The 24118-nt window shown below is 46.6% G+C and overlaps 3 protein-coding genes across 18 annotated transcripts in view; 1 reads left to right on the top strand and 2 right to left on the bottom strand.

Moving 5' to 3' along the window:
- Positions 1 to 96: 96 nt before the first annotated feature.
- Positions 97 to 4524, bottom strand: fbxo16 (F-box protein 16). 3 transcript variants are annotated; one of them, XM_027015956.3, is made up of 9 exons: positions 4328 to 4524; positions 3999 to 4168; positions 3791 to 3826; positions 3452 to 3658; positions 3086 to 3250; positions 2606 to 2856; positions 2063 to 2126; positions 1573 to 1792; positions 97 to 1183 (listed from the first exon to the last, which is right to left on the bottom strand). In XM_027015956.3, the coding sequence occupies exons 2-9, from the start codon at positions 4089 to 4091 to the stop codon at positions 1128 to 1130; spliced, it is 1092 nt and encodes a 363-aa protein (XP_026871757.2). In that variant the 5' UTR covers positions 4092 to 4168; positions 4328 to 4524; the 3' UTR covers positions 97 to 1127. The 3 variants fall into 3 exon arrangements, with proteins under 3 accessions (XP_026871757.2, XP_035380397.1, XP_081574313.1); XM_035524504.2 differs by having other exon boundaries at positions 3999 to 4141; XM_081718187.1 differs by lacking the exon at positions 3086 to 3250 and having other exon boundaries at positions 3999 to 4524.
- Positions 4525 to 4631: 107 nt separating this feature from the next.
- Positions 4632 to 19880, top strand: fzd3a (frizzled class receptor 3a). Of its 5 annotated transcripts, none has more exons than XM_027015918.3 (7): positions 4637 to 4836; positions 5867 to 6276; positions 12399 to 12595; positions 12851 to 13868; positions 15767 to 15915; positions 16538 to 16786; positions 16870 to 17814. In XM_027015918.3, exons 2-7 carry the CDS (start codon positions 6058 to 6060, stop codon positions 17096 to 17098), a joined length of 2061 nt encoding a protein of 686 aa, XP_026871719.2. In that variant the 5' UTR covers positions 4637 to 4836; positions 5867 to 6057; the 3' UTR covers positions 17099 to 17814. The 5 variants fall into 5 exon arrangements, with proteins under 5 accessions (XP_081574311.1, XP_081574310.1, XP_026871720.2 ...); XM_081718183.1 differs by having other exon boundaries at positions 5802 to 6276; XM_081718185.1 differs by lacking the exon at positions 12399 to 12595 and having other exon boundaries at positions 4632 to 4836.
- The window catches only part of cdc42bpab (CDC42 binding protein kinase alpha (DMPK-like) b), a 51267-nt gene continuing 45885 nt past the window's right edge, over positions 18737 to 24118 (bottom strand). For 6 of the 10 annotated variants that reach the window (XM_035524178.2, XM_081718180.1, XM_035524179.2 and 3 more), the window contains 3 exons: positions 23847 to 24004; positions 23144 to 23218; positions 18737 to 20390 (listed from right to left, as the gene is read on the bottom strand). In XM_035524178.2, the coding sequence (XP_035380071.1) occupies positions 20259 to 20390; positions 23144 to 23218; positions 23847 to 24004 (365 nt within the window). In that variant the 3' untranslated portion in view covers positions 18737 to 20258. Of the gene's footprint in view, positions 20391 to 23143; positions 23219 to 23329; positions 23669 to 23846; positions 24005 to 24118 lie in introns of those variants that run through there. The other 4 variants (XM_035524180.2, XM_035524183.2, XM_035524182.2 and 1 more) reach the window with 3 other exon arrangements.

The following is a 24118-nucleotide window of genomic DNA, read 5'->3' as shown; positions in this document are numbered from 1 at the left end:
GCAGGGGTGTAGCTGAGTGGTTGATAGATGGTGCGACCTCTATTTATTGAAGCTTCAGAATTTTGCCCAAAATACGCATTTAATCACAGCACAGTATTAACGATTCAAAATGAGTTTTTATTCTTATTTCAAATATTGCGGTCTTCAAAAAAGAACTTTACCACCCTTGCCATATGGATTTTCCCAAGTGGCGTTGGCAAGTGAAAGAAGACGAGAATTGGGAGGGAGCCGGAGGTGTGAACTCTGCCACTCTACGTTACAAAAAAAAAAAAGAGCTGCTATGCGGGTAATTTTCAAAGTATAAGTGCCTACGGTGGCTTGTAAAAATTGAACTAACCGCCTAAATTTGATAACAAAAAATGTTGTAGAATAACTTTGCTGTCGTTGTGAAATATCGGTAAATAATTTATTTACTATATATTTATTTATGCCAAATGTAACGAGATTACGATGGCAAAACATTACAATATACTGAAAATTTTTCATAACAGTAAGCAAATCTCTTATGTAAAATTATGTATTTAAAGTATTTTTAGATTGTAAATTATGTTTCAGTATCAACAGGTTTCCTGCTCTTAGGTCCGTGTAGCTATACTTTAAAACATTAAATTCTTAAAATGTTCTAATAAAGCGGAAAATATAAATAAACTGTGAAAAAAAATGCAATTTGTTTTTAGCAGACATAAGCCATACACACACTAGTTCAATATCAGTGAACTGTGGGAAAATAGATATTTTTTAAAGAGATTTTACAGCTTTTTATAAGATCGACAGTGCCATCTAGTGGCCATAAAATATACTGTCAATTCAAGAACATAAAACCTTAAGAATTACAGGCATATTTCTTCCTTAAAAGTAACACATTATTTAGGAGACATAATGATATTAATATTAAGTCTAGCACATTTCTGTAGCTTTCATACATTTCTGTTATTCAACATGTAATTATTAATTTACTAATTAGATAAAAGTATTATAAAAATAATTATAATAAAGATAATATCGTTACATTTGTTGCTATGTTTACCTGCAATAATTCTTAAATATGTATGACGCAACATCCAAATGAAGCCTCCCGAATAGCAGATTTTGTAGTTCAAATATTGTCCAACAGATGGCACCATATGTCAGGCTTCATCCGTGGCTGTTCTCCTCCAGGGCTGTTCTTCAACCAGGGCAGCTGCTGCAATAAAATGCAAGCTATTAGTTCAGCTGATTACACAGATGGTCCGAATTTAGTGGGATTCCTTCTGACAAATCAGACAATACTGATACACCATTCTTTTAATACTTTTAAAGGAACAGTCATAAGATACAGACCAATGCAAGAATTTGAATGAATATCACAGAAGACATTTTTTTCAATGAGTATTGGGCACACATACAGCTGACGCTTTTATCCAAAGCGACTTACAATTATGACTGAGTACAAATTGAGTAATTGAGGGTTAAGGGCCTTGCTCAGGGGCCCAACAGGGGCAACCTGGCTTGAACTGGCAACCGTCTGATTACTAGTCCAGTATCTTAACCACTGAACTGCCACTGGGAAGCTATACATAGCAGTGGCCTTACTTGGTGTGCTCCTCTGGGATCTTAGCAACGCACGGAGTCCCGCCTTACTCAGCCTAGGCACCGGAGCCGTTACTGGACTTGGCCGTATCCCAGCATTCCACTGGCTTGAGCCGAGCCGTTTTTCCAGACCCTGGCCGGCTGAGAATGGTGCTAAGCTGCGCGCTGCCCACTGTGGCCTGCCCTGCCTTCTTTTCCCGTCTGCCCCGGGGTCCAGGAGCATCTGAGAGAAAACATGCAGGAGTCAGCGTTTCCTGACCTCTATATTTCCCACGACAAGCTGCTAATCCCAATTATATCTCATCTGTGATTCTTCAGATTCTTTCAGTCAAAAGCAACACTTCTTTTTTGTTTAAAATCTAACTAAACTTGTCTGCAAATTTGCTGTCTCCCACTGTGCACCGCATTAACATGATGTCCCACATAAAGTGTGCTGAGCGTGTGTAATGCCTCGCGGATCGGAAGCACCCAGGGAAGAACTGCAGGATCTTACCAAGGATTTGGCCTGCCGCAGTTTGTATGAGGAGGCAGACACGGACTTCTTTAGGCATGCTTGTCTGCAAAGATAATAAGGAATGTTTTCCTCCAGTTCACACTTAGAAACACACTTACATGCACACACACCCCCCCCACCCCCAACACACACACACACACACATCCCCCCACCCCCAACACACACACACATATACACACACACACACACACACACACACACACACACACACACACATACACAGTGTTCATATAATAGAGAATTTTTTCATATAATAGAGAACATGTTTTGACCTGGTACCATATTAAAAGTAAAGGTCCATGCTAATGATAATTCCATGATCATGAAATGTGGGCACAGCTGGGTGAGCTTCCTACTTAAAAACCCCAACTAAACCTGCACAAATCATCAAACTAGGCTAGACTTCAGCCCTGTATCTCTGGCAAAGGATCATATGTGTATTGCGTGCGTATTGCTTGGTGGATTTGTGTGTGTGTTTGTAACACAATGGTTCGGGACAGATCATTAAGGATGGCGTCTTACCCTTGTCTTGCATGCTCTACTGGGTCGAGGTTTTCTAAGTAGTTGAAGCGTATTGTGTCTGTGGGGTGCCGGGCTGAGTCTCTCCACGGTGGAAGCCCTTTCGCAGAAGTCGTTACGCCACGCCCTACGGAACTCCTCCCACGCAGGGGGCCGGACTTTGGTTCTTGGTAGCCAATCTCTGCAGTCATCTCCTGCATCTCACTTCCAATCACTTTCACCTCAGGAACTAGGAACTCTTCGCATGCAGGTGCCTGAAAAAAAGGATTGAACAGGGCAGATTATTTTGTTAGTAGAACATCTGACAAAAAATCTTTTTGAACATGAACATAATTGCCTACAAGACAGCAAAAAAAAAAAATCAGTAAACACTGGATTCTATCAACCTAAAATACCAGTGACCTCCTCGTGCGTTAGACGTGCAACATGTGCCCTTTGATTTTCTCCGTATCTTTCAGGCGCATCTCCTAGACTGGGCCTCACCTTGGGCCTGCCGACATGGAGCCCCTGCACCGTCTCTACATAGTGCCTCTTCCACACACCCTGCTCAAATGGTGTGGGCGCAAAGCTTATGCACCAACCCAGCCTCAGGCATTTAGGCATCCACAGCTGCTCCAACTCCACCAGACTCTTCCAGCGCCAGCTGACCTGTCACCAGGGAGACGGGTGAAGCGGGCGGAGCTGCACGGCCACAGACAGGGCACGTGTGCGCTAGACACGCCCGCTGTACATTTTGACCGTGAGAAAAAATGAGCGTCAAATAATGAAGTGTAAAAACCGGAAATTGGAAGACTGAATGTTGAGACGTCAGTCTGATGGTACGAAAGACTCTGGCCTGATGCTATTTACCTGCGCACATCTACAGAGGCTTCTGGGGTCCAGGAAGGAGAAGATGTAGAGAGCTAGGACCCTGGGAAGGACGACGGTGAAGTCCAAAGCTTCCTCGGACACCAGCCTGCACAGGGTCTGTCGCAGGTGCTTCAGCTGGCCTACAGAGCACCGCGCAAGACAGTCCTGTAGCACCTGCTTCCTCTGGCTGTCTGTCCACTTATCAAACTGAAGGACATAGAGAAATGAGAAATGTGTGTGAGGTCTTACTTTAGCCATGACATTGCCCAGAAGGGTTTACCTAACTAATATACTAAATATATACGCATTTTTGGCTATTTCTCAAATGGTTTTCCTTACCCACTTGCCAAGGAGATTTCGTCTCTCTTCAAACATCTGTAAGGTTGATGGTGCACGGATTAGAAACGATAACTATGACCTCAGGATCGCGCAGGTCTACATGTTTTATTTTCTATTTTATTTTAAGTTCAGGCCTAAAGTTAGCGATCATGAAACTGATGAAAGCATGAAGTATGACGTGGTGGGTGCCGAAGACAGAGACACGTACCCGGCTATTGGACGGGCCGTGGTTAAGCGGGGTCCACGCGCTCCGTTTGCTCTGCATCCTGGTGCCAGGCGTCTCTCTAAGCGCGAGGGCCATTCCGCAGCAGCCTCCGCGGCCCACGTGTCCTCCGCTTACACCGATTTTAACTTCGAGCACATTAAATGACGGGCAAGCTATCGGGTAAACATGTGTACTCGTTTGCAATGCATTGCCAAATCGACTGGGTCTGAAAGCTCTGCGATAGATCCACCAAATTTATAAAGATGGTCAACCTAAATAATTGATCACAAAGCCTTTATTACTGGAGAAACCGAGAACAGCGGATAACATACCAATAACAGTGACGTCGAGGCCGTACTAGTAGTGAGGCGTTTCTTCCCCGGCTGTACTGTTCTGCCGAGGTTTTGATGGTTGTGCTTTTCTTGTGCATTTGGTTTCTATAGCAATGTCGGTGTTTGCACCTCCTCTCCCAACTCTCGCCGCCCCTAAGACGCTCCAAGCCACCGAGTGACCGACTGCGAGCAGCTCAGCGCGCGCCAGCGGGGCACCCCCGGGGGCAGCCCCCCCCCCCTCGTTTTGCAGAAGGAAACGAAACTTCTGCAGCTTGGTTTTGCATGGTTCTCTGGTTGGCAGCACGTACTGCGTGTCTTTAATGTGGCCTGGGAACTTTTATTACACTCCTGCGCACGCTCCGCGTCGGGCGACGAGACCGCTGCACTGGCAGCGCGCTACCGTGTGATGCGCGCGCCCGGACGAACCTGCCGCGAGAGACCGGGCTTGTATTGTTAAACCGAGGAGGAGCCGCCGAGTCCCGCACGTGAGTCTTCGTGCTGAGACAGAGGTAAGGCTTATCCAACCTGCACGTTCAGGTTCGCGAGTGAAAACAGCTCGAAGTGAGCAGCGGTGGTGGGTCGTTATAAAGGACGAGCGCACCTTTCCCGCGCCGTTAAACGGGCCGCTTGGACACTCGGCAGACGTCCATGTCTCTGTCCTTTGTTCGCGAAGGCAGCACGTCAGAAAGCAGCTTCACTCTGTCCGGATCCGTGCAGTCTTGAGACAGGTGTCCTCGCGGGTGGGTACGGGCTCGTTCCTGTGCGCGTTTCTACAAACCGCCTCGCCTGTAATGCCGTTACGCACGACGCGAGTTGAGGGTGTAGAGGTGCCGCCGTTTGATCGCATTCCTTATCATTTTCGGACGCGCATGTAAACCGTCCGGATGCCCCGCGCTGAGACGCTTGGCCGGACCTGTACGGGCTGTTCTGTTTTAACTGGACTTGCTCTGGCACAATAGCGCTGTGCCGTTATTGTTAAGAGAAGGAGACACACTTTGGTGAAACGTAGGAACTTCGGGTTGGCGAACAGTATACAAGATTCACGCCTTTGCGCCTTTATTATTCAACACTTTATTTTAGGTTTAGGTTTCCATTTAAAAACTCACGTTTCCGTGCACGTTTTGATGAGATCTACGTATGTTGCGTGCTAAAGGGATCGCTCTGCCGTCTCTGATATGCGCCAGTTAACCCTGACACGTTTGATGTTCGTCATTTCTGTTCCTGTTACTGTGACAATGCGGTGTCTTCGTCTGCAGGTTAATTTAGGCTTACACGTGATTTCTGATCGCCTTAATCGTACTTGAGCTTGATTTAAATGAAGTAGAATTTAAATTTGTTTTCAATTTCACATATTACAACAACATTGTGATGAAAGGGGAATTCATCGTTCACTGTGAGCCTTTTATCCAGGTAGTTAATTATTTATTTGCCAGTGCTTTTGCATCGAACCTTTAGGCATGTGTTTCTTCCACAGATGCTGTAAAATCACAACAACAAAAACAAAACGGTGATTTCAGTTTTTTTGTTTTTTTTTTAAAGCAAAGCAAGTCATCCAGAGATGCACTGTTGCCTAATCGTGGTAATCCAGTGACAGTCCGCTTTAGCTCCCACTCAGCAAAGCAGCAGCGGACACGTCCAACCCCGAGATGACGGAGGCTCTCCTTCCGTTCTAACGCACATCTGAGCCAATCCCCCGAGACCCGGAGTAGACAGCACTTGCCTCTGCTACCATGCGTTGGACGTGTCCCAGGACTATGGGCGTGGCGTGGATGCTGACCTCGGCGTTGAGCGCCTGCGTGGCTATCAACGTGGAGTCGGCCGGCAGTCACAGCGCATTCACCTGTGAGCCCGTCACCCTGAGGATGTGCCATGGTCTCGCCTACAACACCACGTTCATGCCCAACCTGCTTAACCACTACGACCAGCAGACGGCAGCTTTGGCTATGGAGGTAAATCCTCACTCTGCCTTCTCACGTCCTCTGTAACTGAGGAAGACCTGCGTTTTAATGCCACACTGCTGAGATTGGTAGATCAAACACAGATCGGCTTTTCATTTCACACACTCAGAAACCCTAAAAACTCTGATAGTGATGGAGCGCATCGTGATTTTCAGCAAGCCTAGTTTAGTGTGTTAAATGTGTCATGGAAAGTGGCACACAGAATTCACTATTATCCTCTAGAATTCACTATTGTCCTCTGGAATCACACAGCTTTTATTGCCCTTACTGGGAAAATCATATAATTCCTTATGTTATTTGTACATGACATATCTGTGTGTATTGAGGTTTTTTTTAAGTGTTTATTCCCTAATACTTTGTTCATGGGTGGGTGGGCGTATAATACAGACTACATTATAAAATCAAGGGTGAAATGAAATGTGAATCTTTCTGAAGATTCTTACCATGGCCCTGACGTGCGAATCTCCTCACTTCCCTGACCTGAGAACAGTAAGGCACTCGTGCACTAGTGTTCGCACCACGTTTCCAGCTTGCGGGAGTGAAATGTGAGACCGGTTGGACTTACTGGTCACACAGTGATCTCAGTATCTGCAGTTCTAACGGCAGAGTCGATCGCTGCAGCTGGTTAATCTTCCTTGCTGGACTACTGTATGTAGTTGGGTCAGCAGAAGGCCCACAGCTCAGTAAAGTTCCCCGTAACCCTGTGGTTGGGGGTCACGTGGTTTTACTCAGTGCGTCCTTCGGAGAGGAAAGAGTGACGGCGAGAAGAAAAGTGTTGAGGGAGGGAATGAAAGGCTGGAGATGAGCTGAGACCACCATCTGCTTGGCCTCGCTGAGGAGCAGCATTACATAATGACTCTGAGATGGGCATATCTCAGGGCTTTTTGTTGTGTTTCTTCACACACACACACACGGATGCATGCACACGTACATATTGATGCAATTTAAGAATGATGCTGAAGTGTGGTTATTCCATGCAATCGCCTGCTCAGTCCCAAAAGTTGTATATTTTATGAGAGTTAAATAACTATCACAGTCATATTTTAATATATTATTATTATTATTATTATTATTATTATTATTATTATTAGTCACATTTATATAGCACCTTTCTCATACTCAAGGATGCTTTTACAGATAGATATCAGCTTCTGCAATCAGAATATACAGAATATACAGTAAAATTACGTTCGCTGAAGTGCTGAATTTATTCATATGGTGTTTTATATCAATTCTGTAGGAGTTATAAGGAAAAGCTGTGAATTTGCTCTGTGCACATTTCAAAATAATCTTATTCAGTCATGGACCTTCAATATCTATTTATATTTGTTTGGTGAAAAGGGACAATATTACAACACTTCAGTTTAGCTATCACTTAAGTGTTGAAACCTTTGGAATACTGTTGGATCTACCCAGAACTGCTGCAGGGACTTTGTGTGGGTTTTCCACTCACTGCTTGGCTGTGGAGTTTTTACTGTCATCTTGCTTAAAATATTTGGTTATATGTTCATGTGTAATTCAAAAAGGCATGGCTTCTCACGAACTAGCTAGCAGCTGATGGTAATTTGCACTAAAAAACACAGCGTCATATCAGTGCAAATTGTCTAGTGAAAGCTGTTGTATGTATGTTTGTTTGTTTGTTCACTGGTAGAGTGCTTGTAAGCAGTTACCTGCAAGCACAAATGTGGTACTGATTCAGTAAGAATTTTCATAAACAAGTTATTTGAGTCTCACTGTATCACACTTTCACTGTGGCCTGATTCCAGTACTGGAATTACAGTTCCGGAACCCCCTTCCATCTTGGCAATATTTCAGTATTGGAATTCCAGTTCTGGAACATCCTTCCATCTTGGCATGATTCCGGAGGGTGCAAAGCTAATGGGCAGATAAAAGCCCAATGAAGACTGACATAAAACTTTAAATGGGAATTGGACCCACTGAACAGCCTGAGCATGAGGAGTAGTGGGAGCAGAAGGTCTCTTGTAATCCGTACAGCTGTCTGAGCTCGCTGCTCTGCCTAAATGCTTGTTTAAAAATAGATTTGAACAAAGGAATTTTTCATAGCTCTGCTGGAATAGACGAAAGGGCCGAGGGAGTTGTTTTTGGCCTGAACTCTGTTTAACCTCCAACATGGGAAGGGACTGTGGTATAGGAGTGAGGGACTGGTGTGGTGTTTGTAGGGTGTCGGGGGGGGGGGTATCTGAGCATGTGTGGTGCTAACGTGAACATGGAGAACGACCGTGGTCCAAATACTGACCAGTAGTTTGTCATTTTGGTTTGTTTGGGGGAGGTGTTGCATTGTGGGGTCCGGATATTTAACCCCAATTTTGTCATTTGACACTGTTTGGGATGCCTGACCTCCCTATGAGAAGGATTAACCCACCTGCAATGTAACTCAATTAAATGTGGGTATTTAAATGACTGGTACAGTAAGAGGTTTGTATTTAAATGTCTGGTGCGGTATGAGGTCTGTATTTTAGAGATGTTAAAGTGAATCCGTGCCTAATGATGCCCCAGTCTGAAGATGGCGATTCAGTTGCACTAATTTTGGAATATAAAAAAAAATTCTAATAAAATATATAATTATAATAATACTAAAATAATGCATGCTCTTATTTTCTGGTTAAAATAAAATTCTTTGGGTAATTTCAAACATTAAAAAAGAAAAATTCAATTTCAGAAACTGTATTGTTCTTAGTTCCTATATTCCAATACTGTCTAAACAGTCCTTCAGTTACATTTGTGTATTGTGTGATTGTTTTTTTAGATTGCACCAGATTAATATAACCCAAAACCTGGTGAAATGTAAGATTTCATGATTCAGTGAATCATTTGCTGAAAGATTATTTATAATGGATGCACTGGGAATCCAGAGATGTTCACCCTCCACTGAGATGTTTCCTGCAGTATCTTCTTTCCTGTCATATATATATATACCTTATTTGTCTGTCCAGTCAGTCACATTTTAAATTTTGGTCTTAAGGTACATATATAATATTAAGTAAATTAATAATATTTATTAAAATATAAATGCAATTACTAGCTGAGGCACACCAGCCCACAGCAGTGTGTTCTCACTCCTGGGCTGTGAAGCACACATCCTAGCTGCTCCATTTACACCTTTACCAGAGCGCATTCATCACAGTTTCTACTGAGCCTGTGGCCCACACTGTGACCTCCCCCCCCCCACACACACACACACTTTAGCTTTTGTTCTTTTTTTTCTTTCATTCAGACTGTTTCACTCCTCCTACCCTTCTCTCGCTCTCTGTCTCTCCCTCCATTTCTCCCCCAGCGTAAGGTAGTACCGTTGCTTTGGAAACGGGTCCCTATTGTCTTGCAACAAAAGAGCAGGGCTTTCTCTCTCAGGAGGTGGTCCACGCCCCACCCCCTCGGCGCCCTCTGACACTGCCCCATACTGACCCCTCCCTGAACGCGCGCCCGTGGTGTGTCTCTGGTTGCCATGACAGTGGGCTAGATGTGCAGAGAGTAGAAGGCTAAGCAGAGAGCCGTGAGCAGGACAGAGCAGCGCAGAGGAAAAGATTATTCCCATATTAATAATAATAATAATAATAATAATAATAATAATAATAATAATAATAAAGGTAATTGTGTTTCTTATTATTATTATTATTATTACTATTAAAGATTATTCTGATTGTTACTATTGCTCATTTAGAGAAATGCCACAAAGGCTGAAGGTTTTTAGGGGAGAGGAAACTATAAATGAGATGATATTAACGATGAAGTGTGAGAGAGTGGTAGGTCTTTGTATAATTTAGTTGCCCGGTGCTTCTTTGTCCTTATCTCTTTATATTCTCCTTGACATCTTACTCTGATAGTTCAAATAGGTCTGTCACAAACTGACAGAGCTTCCAGCTCTGTGCCATTTATAAAACCCAACTAGGTCTTATTTGTCATACCAGAGGTAGTCTATATTTAACAGGTCTATATCTAAAAACTGAATTGATTCATCCCATAAATCACTGAATTTCATAGCTCCAACTCAGAGATGTCTGTGGCAGTCTGCTAGAAATACAAAACAATTAAAGACTAAAAGAAACCACAAGCAAAACGGATAAATCTCGACTTGAGCTCATAATCAGTGCCAAAGTCACAGGAGATCCGAGATACCCAGATCTCACAAGCTCAGCTTACGACACAACAAAATAGGAGGTGCTATACTGGGATACTGGCACTGGTAATATTGGCACTGGTGTGTTGCTGTCAGATGCCAAGACACCACACTCTCATAATCAATATTCATAATTGCTTATTTGCAATTATTGACTTCAATTAATTAAACAAACTTGGTTGAGGTATGGTCAGCTTAGCTAAATTTAACAAAACACTGAATTTGGCTGAATCATATAATTAGGCAGGCAGTTCTTTTAAATTATAAAATATAATAAAACCAATTTCCCAAATAACTGAAAATCGGGATTCCAGTAGTGGGCAATAACAATCCCAATAATCATTTTTTCCATTATTATGCAGCTCTAGAGTAGCACACAGACTTGCATAAGACTGCATGCTAACCCACAAACATCAGCCCTCTCCAGAAAGGCTGCATTTCCTGAGGACTGCCGAGGGCCATCTGGATGTACAGGCTGGAGTCTAACAGACCAGCCTGGTGCACGTAACATGCCGTGGCAAGATAATGCTCTCCTTCGCCCTCCTCCGCTGGAAACCGTGGCACTTGTCTTTATTTTTAGCTCCCTCTCCATCCCATGTGCATCCACCCATTTGATCTGGCCAGTCAAGTTCTCCAGTGTCTTCGAGCCTTTTGTATGGCAATACAACTACAAGTATCACCAACAAAGACAAAAAGGTCATTTTTGCTCGGTACACACTAGGATGATTCAGAACACCCTCAGCATTCTAGCCAAAGCTACGGACTGTGGTGCACTGGAGAAGTGTGGTTAACCGTCAGTCACGTGATTTAGCGCAGAGAACGCGAAGCTCCCGGCACGGATTCTGGCTCCAAGTCTTGAGTGTTTTGACATAGGGCCGCATGGACATTATACAGCTGCGCCGGGTCAGCGGTGCGCATGCGCACATTCGTCATTGTTCTTTCGCGTATCACGGGGAAATCTCGAGCCAGGCACAACGTAGTGTGTTAAATATGGATTAGATTTGTGGAAATGATGACTTGATGTGAACGCTTTGTGTCAAAATGGGCAAGACTAACATGCATCTTAATCCCTTTTTACAGAGGGAACGGGTAAAAACAGGGAGGCAATAGTAGCCAAATCTAGCTATGAATATTTACGTAGAGTATATCCCACAAGCACTGTGACATGAGCACTGTGGTGGCACCATCAGTGGGTCGAGCTCGAGTTTGGGAATAACTGCCTTAGCATACGTGATGATTTATTGATTGTTTAGTGTATCAGGGCTGCAGGACATAAGTATCCATTTCAAGACGCGTGCGTGCCAAGAACTACATTGACCCGGGTTTGCCTAAGACTCCTTTGTAAATTGTACAGTTTCGTGTGTGTGTGTATTGTTACTCAAATGTAGAGGTTTCAGGATTTGGGGCAAAAATATCACTAGATTGTAAATGAACGTGGCGCTCATCCGCACACATCAGAACCAGGATGGGTTTCCTTCCCCCAAATGTCCATACCAAAGCCCGAGTCTGTCCTGCTGGAGAGAGCGGGGCCCTCCACCCAGTAAGAGGCAATCATTTGCATATTTAACTCGCCCGCCACTCCTACTACCAGAATGCCTCATGGCAGAGTGGGCCTCAGTGAACAACATGTGTCCCCACCCCACACAAAGGGCACAAAGGTGTCCTCACTGAATCCATTCTCTCAGTACTGGTCTGGACAGCTTAGACGTCCCTCGGTTGCTCAGTGTGCCTGTACCACCTATTTGATCAGTTCAGCAGTCATACAGAACAATCTTGTAGTGCTAAAATGTTCAAGCCCATATAAATAAATGAACCAGAATGGAGAAAAACGGTACTGTTGTGAAAAAAGGGATAGTATGCAATTTTAAATAGGTTTTAGTTTAGAAATCTTGAATAGCTTGAACTTGGCAACCCTAAGGAAAGCGGAATGTGGTAAATGATTCCTGCTGCCCTAATGACATGGTCTCTTCCCGGCCAGCCCTTCCACCCCATGGTGAACTTGGAGTGCTCGTCTGACCTGCGGCCCTTCCTCTGCGCCCTGTACGCGCCCGTCTGCACCGAGTACGGCCGCGTGACACTTCCCTGTCGACGCTTGTGCCAGCGTGCCAGGAGCGACTGCTACAAGCTCATGGACATCTTTGGCGTCAGCTGGCCCGAGGAGATGACCTGTAGCAGGTGGGGTCTCCCTGACGCCTGTGCGCTGGGAAAGAGGCTTATACGTGTGTGACCATTTACTTATAAACAGTAGGCAAGAGGGAGAATTGCTCTGAGTAGCCCGGTTGTTTCTACGCATCTCGTTTTAGTATGCGATGTGTGAGATTCTAAGAAAAATAGGTCAGTACTGCGAGGCAAAGTCCTCAGACATCCTTCCACATCCCCCACGGGGAGCCCCATCAGAGCTCCAGTTGTAATGCCGTGACCTTGCTGCAGGTTTCCGGACTGCGACGAAACCTACCCCCGAGCAGTGGACCTTCTCCCGAACGCCGGCGGCACGGGCAGACCTCCGCCGTCCGTGCAGAGGGACTACGGCTTCTGGTGCCCCCGCGAGCTGAAGATGGACCCCGAGCTGGGCTACTCCTTCCTGGGCGTGCGCGACTGCTCACCCCCCTGCCCCAACATGTACTTCAGCCGCCACGAGCTGGCCTTGGCACGCTACATCATCGGCGGGGTCTCCATCATCTGCCTCGCTGCCACCCTCTTCACCTTCCTCACCTTCCTCATCGACGTGGGCCGCTTCCGTTACCCGGAGCGGCCCATCGTCTTCTACGCCGTCTGCTACATGATGGTGGCGTTGGTGTTCTTCCTGGGCTTCCTGTTGGGCGAGCGGGTGGCGTGTAACGCCGCGGCCCCGGGCAGCTTCCGTGCCGCCACCGTCACGCAGGGCTCGCACAACAAGGCCTGCACGTTGCTCTTCATGACGCTCTACTTCTTCACCATGGCGGGCGGCGCCTGGTGGGTGGTCCTCACCGTCACCTGGTTCCTGGCTGCCGTGGCCAAGTGGGGCAGCGAGGCCATCGAGAAGAAGGCGCTGCTGTTCCACGCGGCGGCCTGGGGCGTGCCCGGGGCACTCACCGTGGCGCTGCTCGCCCTTAACAAGGTGGAGGGCGACGGCGTGAGCGGCGTGTGCTTCGCCGGCGTCCACGACGTGGCGGCCCTGCGCTGGTTCCTGCTGGCGCCGCTGGCGCTGGCCGTGGGAGTGGGCGTAGCGCTGCTGCTGGCCGGCATAGCCGCACTCAACCGCGTGCGCATGGAGATCCCGCTGGAGAAGGAGAACCAGGACAAGCTGGTGAAGTTCATGATCCGGATCGGCGTCTTCTCTGTGCTCTACCTGGTGCCCCTGCTCACAGTCATCGGCTGCTACCTGTACGAGCAGAGCTACCGGCCCGTGTGGGAGCTCACCTGGGTGCAGGACTGGTGCCAGCAGTACCACATCCCCTGCCCATTCCAGGTAAGGACCCCTGCCGTGTAGTCTGGACATATTCTGCTCAGGGATGTTACAGTAATTCTCTCCAAGTTAAAGTGCAATGCCAGTATACCATGTGTTAGTGCCAGGACTCTTTTAAACTTTAAAAACCAATTAGTGTTTTTTGAGTTATCTGTTTACTCGGTTTCAATGCAATCTGTATATATATTGTGTATGTATAAAAGTATTATGCCTGCAGAACCAATCTCAACACACTCACTGCACACTGAATTATGCTTTACTAAGACATTTCCGACTTCAGTTTGGTTGTCTGCTGGTGTTTGGCTCACTGCACTCAGTAGTTTAGCTCCGCCCCTAGGCGGAGCCTTTAGCAGCCTCCCATTGTTTTCCATTGGCTGGTAGTATTTAAAGGCACGTGACTGATGTATAATGGCAGCTGCACTGCACCTGTGTTCAGGGCTGTAGGCGCGGGTCTGTGTGTTTTAGACGACTCTGTACTACTGAATGCTGAAAATCTGGGTTTACATCCATTATAATAGATACTTTAGAATATAAACTTGGTTTTATGTGATCAAGCACGCACAAGCCGGGCCTGTAGAATACTCTGCATGTGCTCTCTTAGCTAGGATCCACGTAGTCTATGGAAAGAGACAGGGACACACAGTGGAACATCACTGGATTAGTCTACAACAGATAAACATGAGCAGCTGTGTGTGTGTGTGTGTGTGTACAGTGCATTCTCTCTCATGCAGCATGAATTGAGCCACAGTAGAGGTGATGGCTATGAAGTGTGTGTGTTCCTGAAGCATATTAGATTTTCCTTTAATGAGGCCCTGTCTACTGCAGTATATTCTGATAGATAGGACAGCAACAGACAGGGACACACGACTGTGACTGGCTTGTGTCGCTCTGCGTCGGTGCACAGGAGCACTGGGTAGAATTCTGCCCACAGTCCTGTCCTCCTTTGGACTTAATGGGAGTGTTTATTTATAGCAGTGAATACAGTTAGCACATGGTGAGATTGTGTCCCACTGTTATTTCTTTGTGTGCTTTGCTATGCAGCTAATATACTTGAGCTGCTGTAAACGTGAACCCAGTTAACAGGAAAGTCAATTTGGAGAGTGAGAGAGAGTGAGAGAGAGTGAGAGAGAGAGAGAGAGAGAGAGAGAGAGAGAGAGAGAGTTGTGTATGCCTTCAGCATTGTACTCTGTGCAGAGAGCTGAGATGAAACCCCATCCTGTCCACACAATCACACAAGCGTAGCCCGCGGCAACAGTGACACACAGCGGTCTTGCATAGCGCACAGCTGCACACGGCTCTCTCTAAGGTGTCAGCTGCCACTGATCACATATCAGGCGTTTTCCAGCCTGCCGAGGCAGGATGTGTTCATAAAGGCTCTTGAAGGAAAATTCCTGGCCACATCCGTCACGTATCACATATCAGGTCATCACCTGACACAGCAGACCTGCAGTTCGATTTGTGGTCACGTAGCTGGCTCCTTACTCCAGACCTCTGCTCCGGACAATGGAACGGTGGTTGAGAAGCCAGAAGCCCCACTCTCTCAAATGAAGACAATAGATCATTTGTTACAACAAAAGCTCGACTCTAGATAAAAATGGACATGTCTGGACCCTTTATGTGGGTCAGTGAAATATTGATTCCTCTGTTGATAGCTTAGCCTTGTGTTTTGGCTAATGAATGTGTCCTACCTTTTCATTAATGATGATGGTATTTGAATCCTGAGGAAGACTGGAGCACTGGCTAAAATTCTCCATTATCAGTCTGCCGTCTAACGTCCACCAGACCAGCACGAAGGTTGACGAAGCCAGTGGGGACACAATGGCACAAAATTGGCCTTCTATAATTCCCTATGAGACTTTGTCCTTTGTTTCTGTCTCCGTCTCCGCTGGGGTCCCGCCCAGGTGGAGCGGCTCAGCAGGCCCAGTCTGGCGCTCTTCGTCCTGAAGTACCTGATGATGCTGGTGGTGGGCGTCCCCTCCGTCTTCTGGGTGGGCAGCAAGAAGACCTGCTTCGAGTGGGCCAGTTTCTTCCACGGCCACCGCAGAAAAGAGTAAGTCTCCTAAAACCATCTGCCCCCAGCACGAGACCCGGCTGGTTTTCCAAACGTAGAAAGAAAGAAACACTTCCCTGCATGGTAGTTGGAGCTGGTGTAGCAGGCCCACAGCAGAACATAACTAGCGTTCAGCCTGAGACAGTCACCTGGCCGAAATTCTCTGGCATTTTCATAAAGGACCAGACGCTCCCTTATTGAGTCTCGCAGATATCCAAACAAAAAAAGATATTTCTCCCTAAGCTGATCAAGGGAACTTTCCTACAACACACCCAGCATGTTGGGTAACGATACCAGTCACTACAAATCATTTTATAGCGTGTTAAACTGCCCCAGTTGGTGTGTCACATTGTAATCCTGAATGTTAGCAGTAGCGCTATGAGAGAGAGAGAGAGAGAGAGAGAGAGAGAGAGAGGTTTATCAGTGGTGAACATGCCTTCTCATCTCTGCACTCACAGTCCTGGTTTCCTCTCGATGAGTACATTAATCCTCTCTCCTACTCCCTGCTTCACCAACTTCTCCATCCAACACCACCTGTCCATTCACATTTCCCTTTGCTCCTGCGGCTCTCGCTGACCCCACCCTATTCACCCTTGGCCACGCCCCCTTCCACCGCCTCCAGCGGCACGATGCATGAGAGCCGGCAGGTGCTACAGGAACCCGACTTCACCCAGCTCCTTCTGCGCGAGCCCGGGGTGCCGGTGGTGCGCAAATCATGCGGCACCTCCACGCAGGGCACCTCCACCCACGCTTCCTCCACCCACCTGGCCATGCTGGATGAGCCGGCCAGCGGCAGCACTAGCCGGGCGGGAAGCGTTCGCAGCAAGCCCGCCAGTTTCCACGGCAGCCTGCAGCGCTCACGCGACGGCAGGTGAGAGAGACGATCTGTGCTGATTGGCTGTCCAGAGGGTGGTGTTTCCCACACTCTTAACTGCACTCTGTTTTCTAACACAGGTACACAGCCTGTAGTTTCCGTGGCGCCGAGGACCACCTTCATGAGCCGCCCCAGCACGGCACCTCCCACCGTCTGGATAACCAATCACCGCACGGCAGCTCGCAGCGCCTGGACAGCCAATCGGGGCATGGCAGCATGCGGGACCTCAGCAGCAAGCCTCAGGCTGCGCACTGCGTCCCCGGCAACGGTGTCCACCGAGTCATAGAGGAGGGCGGAGCCATGGCCTAGGCTTTACGAGTCTCTGAAGAGAACGCATACTGAGCATGTGCACATGAGCCACCAGGGAAGAAATGGAAGTTACGGACCTTAAAACGAAACTTAACGTCTATCAGAACTTTAAGGCCTAATCCACCTCAGGACGAAGGCACAGTGAGGAAGACTACATGGATACAGGGTTGAGCTGAAGTCTAGCAGACATGTCGAGTCTTTACATTCCCACCCTGTGACCTTCTGATCACAGGACTCCAGCATCCACAGGGTAACCTGCCTTTTTAACGCTGTTCTGAAGCACTTGCTGCTTAATGCTCAGGCCCAGATTTTACCTGCATCTGGCGTGTTTTTTTTTTTTTTTGAAGGACATTTACAGGTTAACAGGTTCCATTCCGCTGTTTCCATGGCACCTTCATCTCCTCTCCTCCAGTTTCCCTACAACAGGAGTAGCTGTGGGTGGTGCTGGATGCCTGCTTTAACCCAGAACTCGATACCACCTCCAACCTCAAATGCTTGTAACCGCTGTTCCAAATGTAGGATATTTTTTTTTGTTTGTTGTTTTTTTTGTTTTTTTTTCCTTTCATAATTGAGTAACTGGATAGTTTTAAAAAGTCTTCAAATTTGTATTTTTTTCATTCATGGTCCAGCACTAACTTAAAGTAGTTATGTTAGTTGTGTTCATTTTTTGTAAATTGTGAAATTTGTAACAAAGACCTTTTGTACACATCTGGAAATGAGTCTAGTCGATTCTTTGCTGAGGACAGTCACATCTGTGTCTGGTCTGAGTCACATTTGAGTCACATCTGTGTCAGTTCAGAAAAACCTTCACCTGCAGAAAGCGCTCCTCAAGAACCCACCACACACACACACACACACACACACACCTCCCCAAGAACCCACCACACACACACACACACACACACAAACACAAACAAAAACCCTCAGGAACACATTTTAAGTGTGAAAAAACATAATACAACCATGTAATGAAAGAAAACAAATGAATACATCCATCACCATGTAAACTGTACAAGTTGTTACAAAGCTTTAAAAGTGATAACAAAAATCTAAGATAAAAATATGAATATGGAACTACAGAGATGGTTTTATACTGGACTGTTTCCTCTCTCTGACTGTCCAAAGGGTGTGTGTGTGTGTGTGTGTGAGTGTGTGTGAGTGTCATTGGTGCTTCACCCATCTCTAGTATTCTTTCACTTGCTAAGAGGAGCTACAGGTGGAGTTGTACTGAGAATACTAAACTGTCAGGCAAGGCAGAGATCTCTAAAAATGATCAGGACAAACAGAACAGCCGGAATGGCACAAAGACAGCTTCTGTCATAACAGCGTGAGACCCAGGGCCAGAAACCAGAAATTAGAAGAATAATTTTGTTGACCTCTGACACTTTCTAATGATTAAGATTATTAAGGTTATAAATTAATAAAGGACAGAAGGATATAGATCCAATGGTAGCCTGTACAAACCAAAACCAGTAATGGACAACCAGTCCTACAAAATAAGTTTGTGTCAGACTCCCAAGGCTGTTGTAGAACGCTGTTCTTAATGCACATCTCACTGGAGATGCATTAAGGGAATCTATCCAGTTGCACATGAATGAGCAGTTTAATAACAGCACATAATAGAATCAGAAAACCATCTGGAATGGTCACTGGAGGTTTTATTGTCCAACACCAAGGCAAGACCATCATACACGGCATAATCTTCAGAGGAAGACACAAAGCATTCTGGCCAGCTGGTCTGTCTTTCACAAAATAAAGTGAAACTGCATCTTTGTTGCAGTTTGTGGTGAATGTCGTCGTAAATCTACAGTTAAATTACAGGAGTGAATTTACAGTTAAATATAAGGATCACAATACTGTTAACCCTCTCAAACATTTTCCTTCCAGAAAATGTTTGAAAAAAAAGCTACATTTGTTCCATTGCTTAAAAGACCTAAAGTACAGTAAAACCGCACTGCAGGTTACACGTACTGTTGTTTATGGCAGGAATGTAAAAATGTCAATACAGTTTTCTTCTCTCCTTTAAATCCAAATACGCATTGTCAGCTTCTGAAAAATGTATATTTCTATTTCTTACAACACAGTCAAATAAAATGAAAGCAAAACAATATACAGAGATGTGTCCTGTGAGGGATGAAGCGTTTAGAAACATGACTTTGGCCAACGGCTCACAGAAATCTTCAAATAAACCCTACCAAGCATGGTTTTCAGGAGGGGAGAAAAGGTCAAAGCACAATAATGCACCTAAAACCGTTTCAAATGGCCTTGGACTGGCTATGTTAAAATTAAAAAAAAAAAAAAAGAAAAAAAATGAAGATTTCTTTGTTTTTTTGTTTTCTACAGTATTCCATTATATTATACTATAATTATACCTATGTACATCACTGCAACGCAAATCTGTTGTTTTGCAGGTGGTCTATGGAAGTTTTAATTATGCTGAACCGGGAAAACAATTCATGATGTCATCAAAATCAGACAGAGGCTTAGGAGTCTATTACAGGAAGCAACTGATGAGGTCGACCAAGAACATTTCACAATGAAATCTGCAGCCAATCAGAATGGGATTCAAAGTAGGAAACAAGTCTCTGCACATGTCACTTCCTAGAGCAAAAAAAAAAAAAAAAGTATCTGAAATAAAATAAACAATCACATTTATGTCTTTTCCCCCCATAAATGCAGCTGTTTGTATGATCTACAGTTGAAGAGGAACGTGAGAAAATCCATACAGATTTTCACCAGCTAGTGTTGGAAACGAGAAATAAATACTTCACCCCAACCCCCAGTATATGTACAAACGCTAGTCAAGATAAAAGCCTCCTCCTCCCTCCTGCAGTCGTGTGCGTTGCGTATTTCTGGATTAACTGGCTGAAGTCCAGTCAGTAATATTCTGAAGTAAGATCCTCAGTGTTGCAGTTGTCCAATCAGCTTCAAGCCAGTTTGAAAGGGGTCGATTACATCCACTGTGTACGCGTGCACGCACACACACACACACACACACACACACACACACACACAAAAGTGCTCCTCGTTTGTGAACTGCTTGCAAAATTAAGTGGGAGGGGCTGTAGTGCTATGTGCAGTTACGTTGGCGGGGAAGGAGGGAGGGAGCCTGTGGCGGGCAGAGCCAGGGAGTGTTGCGATTGGTCTAGCTGTGCGTCCATCATGTGTCCCAGCCCATACGGTCTGTGCTCTCCAGAGAGAGAGACTTGGTCTTGTGCGGGGAGGCGGGGCTCGGCGGACTGCTGAAGGCGGAGCTGTTGGAGGCTGTGGAGTGGCGAGGAGAGTCCGAGTCCTGGGACGCCAAATCATAACACAAACGTCAGAATCTGAGGACACCCACGCTAACGGAGACGGAATACTTCCAGCACATGCTGCTCTCAGATGTGATTTTGCACTTCAGTTCTTTAATTGGCCTGTTTTTAGATTTTTAAAAAAGAAATACCTGCATCTGACGTATGTCGGCTTTGCTTGAGAAAATACACAGCTAAACCTGTAATCTGAGATCTGTAAACGTACAGCACGTACACAGTAATGTGACTACACGAGAGTGCAACCGGTGGGGACTCCTCGGAGTTCACTGTAAAAAGAATCGGCATGGCCGTGTGAAACCTGTTTGTACGTGCTTAATCTTACAGACACCTGAGGTCTGGGTTCACACGTATTAGATTCCTTAAACTAAAACAATACTGATCCAGGATCAGCTTAGAGAATCTGGTTTGCACAAAAATCATTTTCCACACATCTCAAAGTGTTTTAAAATGATGTGGGTGAGTTTAGTATGACCCTAGCAGATCTACCACGGAGCACAGTTCAAATGATACAACTCTAACAAATCTAACATCGGAGCCTAAGGCTATTGCATGGCTTACAAATCAATTTAACGCAAATGTAACTTTCTTTAGCATAAAATACATACTCATGGCGCAGGTGTTGTAATATTATAGGCTCTCTCCTTCCTGGGGCTTCACTTAAAGTGAAGGTTACAGAACACTATCTCTGCATGTTAGCTGTATATTTATACAATATTTCTATATTTCTCCTTTTCTTTTTGCTGTCTCGTTCTATATATTTCTGTGGAATTACTTTGCAGCTAAATCAGGTAGAAACATTTCACACAAAACATTTTAAAACAGGCAGAAAATGCTTTTAAAAAGAAATGTTCTTTAAGATGCAAAATCTCATTTTCTGCCATTTTTCAGCAGCAATTTAAATTTTAATAAAATATATTTACACTTAAAATACATTTTATATACAACAGGCCTTTTAATGATTCAAAGATATTGTATAATACCAAACCTACCAATTTAATAATAATAATTAGTAGTAGTAGTAGTAGTAGTAGTAGTAGTAGTAGTAGTATTATCAATATTAATAGTAATAATAACTAATAATTGGTATTAATATTAGTTATATTAATATTGGCATTATTAATACTAACTTTGCACACAACAATATCTAAAAGTATATTTCATTTTCATGCCATTGTTTTTTTTCCAAATTTTTAGTCTGGGAAGAATTTCTAATCCGTCACTGATTTCCTGATTTTGATTCTATAGAAATGAGGCTGAAAAATGGTAGAAATCTACCATAACATTCCAGACATTCTCGATAATCCGATTCTGACTGATAGCTGCTTTGCTATGTGTGCGATGCGATGGCCTCCTGCCGGTAATGGCCCTCAGGAGTCGTTCCCCAGGAAGGTCGGAACCTCGGACCAGTCATGGAAGTGTACGAGTTAACCCTGGGGAACACGGAATCTCTCCAGGCCTTCCTGACTGTGGCCCCAATTGCTTTGACTGGCATTTGCCGAGGCCAATGGAGACAGTAAGGCGGAGCATGCGGACAACTTGGCCATCCCTAAATCGAAATTCAAAAAGTGCCACTGCCCCGAGGGGGAGTGCCCTGGATTGCAGTGCCATGGACAGGGTCTCGTAGACCATGGACAGATTCTCGCGGGACAGGGTCTCTTAGACCATGGACAGAGTCTTACGGGACTGGGTCTCGTAGACCATGGACAGGGTCTCGCGGACATGGTCTCGGTAGACCATGGACAGGGTCTCGCGGGACAGGGTCTCGCAGACACGGTCTCTTAGACCATGGACAGAGTCTTACAGGACTGGGTCTCGTAGACCATGGACAGGGTCTTGCGGGACATGGTCTCGCGGGACAGGGTCTCGCGGACATGGTCTCGCGGACACGGTCTCTTAGACCATGGACAGGGTCTCACGGGACAGGGTCTCGGTAGACCATGGACAGGGTCTCGCGGACACGGTCCCGCGGACACGGTTTCTTAGACCATGGACAGGGTCTCGCGGGACTGTGTCTCACAGTGCCATGCACAGAGTCTCACGGGACACGGTTTCGTAGTCCCATGGACAATGTATTGCAGGACACGGTCTCGTAGACCCATGGACAAGGTCTCGCAGAACACGGTCTCGCAATCCCATGGACAGGGTCTCACGGGACAGGGTCTCGGTAGACCATGGACAGGGTCTCGCGGGACTGTGTTTCACAGTGCCATGCACAGAGTCTCGCGGGACACGGTTTCGTAGTCCCATGGACAATGTATTGCAGGACACGGTCTTGTAGACTCATGGACAAGGTCTCGCGGAACACAGTCTCGCAATCCCATGGACAGGGTCTCGCAAGACACGGTCTTGTAGACCCATGGACTGGGTCTCGCAGGACACGGTCTTGTAGACCCATGGACAGGGTCTCGCAGGACACGGTCTTGTAGACCCATGGACAGGGTCTCGCAGGACACGGTCTTGTAGACCCATGGACTGGGTCTCGCGGGACAGGGTCTCGGTAGACCATGGACAGGGTCTCGCGGGACAGGGTCTCGTGGGACAGGGTCTCACAGGACACGGTCTTGTAGACCATGGACTGGGTCTCGCGGGACTATGTGCAAAGGCAGAGGGCTCTGCAATGGCTCAAGACACAGGACAAAAACAATGGCAGTGCTGGGTGGTGTGGTGGGTGGAGGAATGCTTCGCCAACGTGGGGGTCCATGCACGCATCCCCACGCGGTGCCATTCACGTTACCTTCATTTTACTGAGCAGCGTCCTCAGCGCCCGCTTCAGATCGGGCGTCTTCTCCGAGGGCGAGACGGCCTGCCACTGGGGACGAGAGGCAGACTGAAGGCGGCTTCTGTGCAGGCTGAGGCTCAGCAGGGGGCACACGGGGACGCGGGGGGCGTTACGGTATGGAGATGTCAGGTATAATAGGGCCATGGGGGGGGGGGGGGGGGGGTTGAGACACGGGGTCCGCCCGTGGCCTCCGATTGGCCAGGGAGGACGAGGACAGAATGGACACCTAGAGGATGGGGCCAGTAGCTATGGAGAAGGGTGAGCAAGGAAGGGATGGCCGGCCGGCGATTGGCTAGCCTGGGTGGGGAGGGTCCGTGTATGGATGCCATGTACAGACTTCACTGTGTGGGTGGGGCTGAGGTGAGCTGCGGTGCATGCTGGGAGACTGGGATGGGAGCAGTTCCAGCTCAATCTGGGGACACTGGGAGTGCGTAGTTCTCTCTCTGACCCCCAGCCTAACAGCAGACGTGCTTGGTTTTACTACAAAAACAGATGCACCTTTTTAATGTTACTGTAGCAGCTCCATCTATGGCGCGTGTGCTTTTTAGTGAGCGGGAGCAACATTAGCAATCCCATCTCCACGCTGTGGAGGCGGAGCAGTGCTAGCCATGGCTCTCTGGAACTGGAGGCAGGGGACAGAGGCGCAAGGACGACTCACCTCCCTGTCGAACTGGGAGAGCGGGGCGTCTCCCACGTCCATCCCCCCACCCGAGGACAGCGAGCTCTCCGACGGGGAAGTCATGGTGTGGCGTTTGGAGCTGTAGCTATTGCTGGACAGCTCTCTCCTCAGGGCGCTGCCGTTCTGGGAGCTGGGGCCTGGCCGGGGCAGAGACAGGGACACAGGCCTGGTTTATTCACACAGCGCAATAAAAGCAAATATTGATAAGTTGGAATGCAGGTGTGTGCAGGAGGACGTGGTGGGGAGTGTGT

This window comes from Electrophorus electricus, chromosome 7 (genome assembly GCF_041902795.1).
Source record: "Electrophorus electricus isolate QZ-2024a chromosome 7, ASM4190279v1, whole genome shotgun sequence".
Lineage (NCBI taxonomy): Eukaryota > Metazoa > Chordata > Actinopteri > Gymnotiformes > Gymnotidae > Electrophorus > Electrophorus electricus.
Note: the sequence above shows the minus strand (reverse complement) of the source record. Positions and strands in the feature narration are given on the sequence as shown.

Coding starts and splice junctions, on each gene's coding strand:
- fbxo16 (XM_027015956.3), bottom strand. CDS start 4,091: ATGGCCCTCGCGCTTAGAGAGACGCCTGGCACCAGGATGCAGAGCAAA. Junction 2,127..2,605: donor GTAGAGCATGCAAGACAAGG/GTAAGACGCCAT, acceptor TTATCTTTGCAG/ACAAGCATGCCTAAAGAAGT. Junction 1,184..1,572: donor ATCCCAGAGGAGCACACCAA/GTAAGGCCACTG, acceptor ATTTTATTGCAG/CAGCTGCCCTGGTTGAAGAA.
- fzd3a (XM_027015918.3), top strand. CDS start 6,058: ATGCGTTGGACGTGTCCCAGGACTATGGGCGTGGCGTGGATGCTGACC. Junction 6,277..12,398: donor CGGCAGCTTTGGCTATGGAG/GTAAATCCTCAC, acceptor CTTCCCGGCCAG/CCCTTCCACCCCATGGTGAA. Junction 13,869..15,766: donor ACATCCCCTGCCCATTCCAG/GTAAGGACCCCT, acceptor GGTCCCGCCCAG/GTGGAGCGGCTCAGCAGGCC.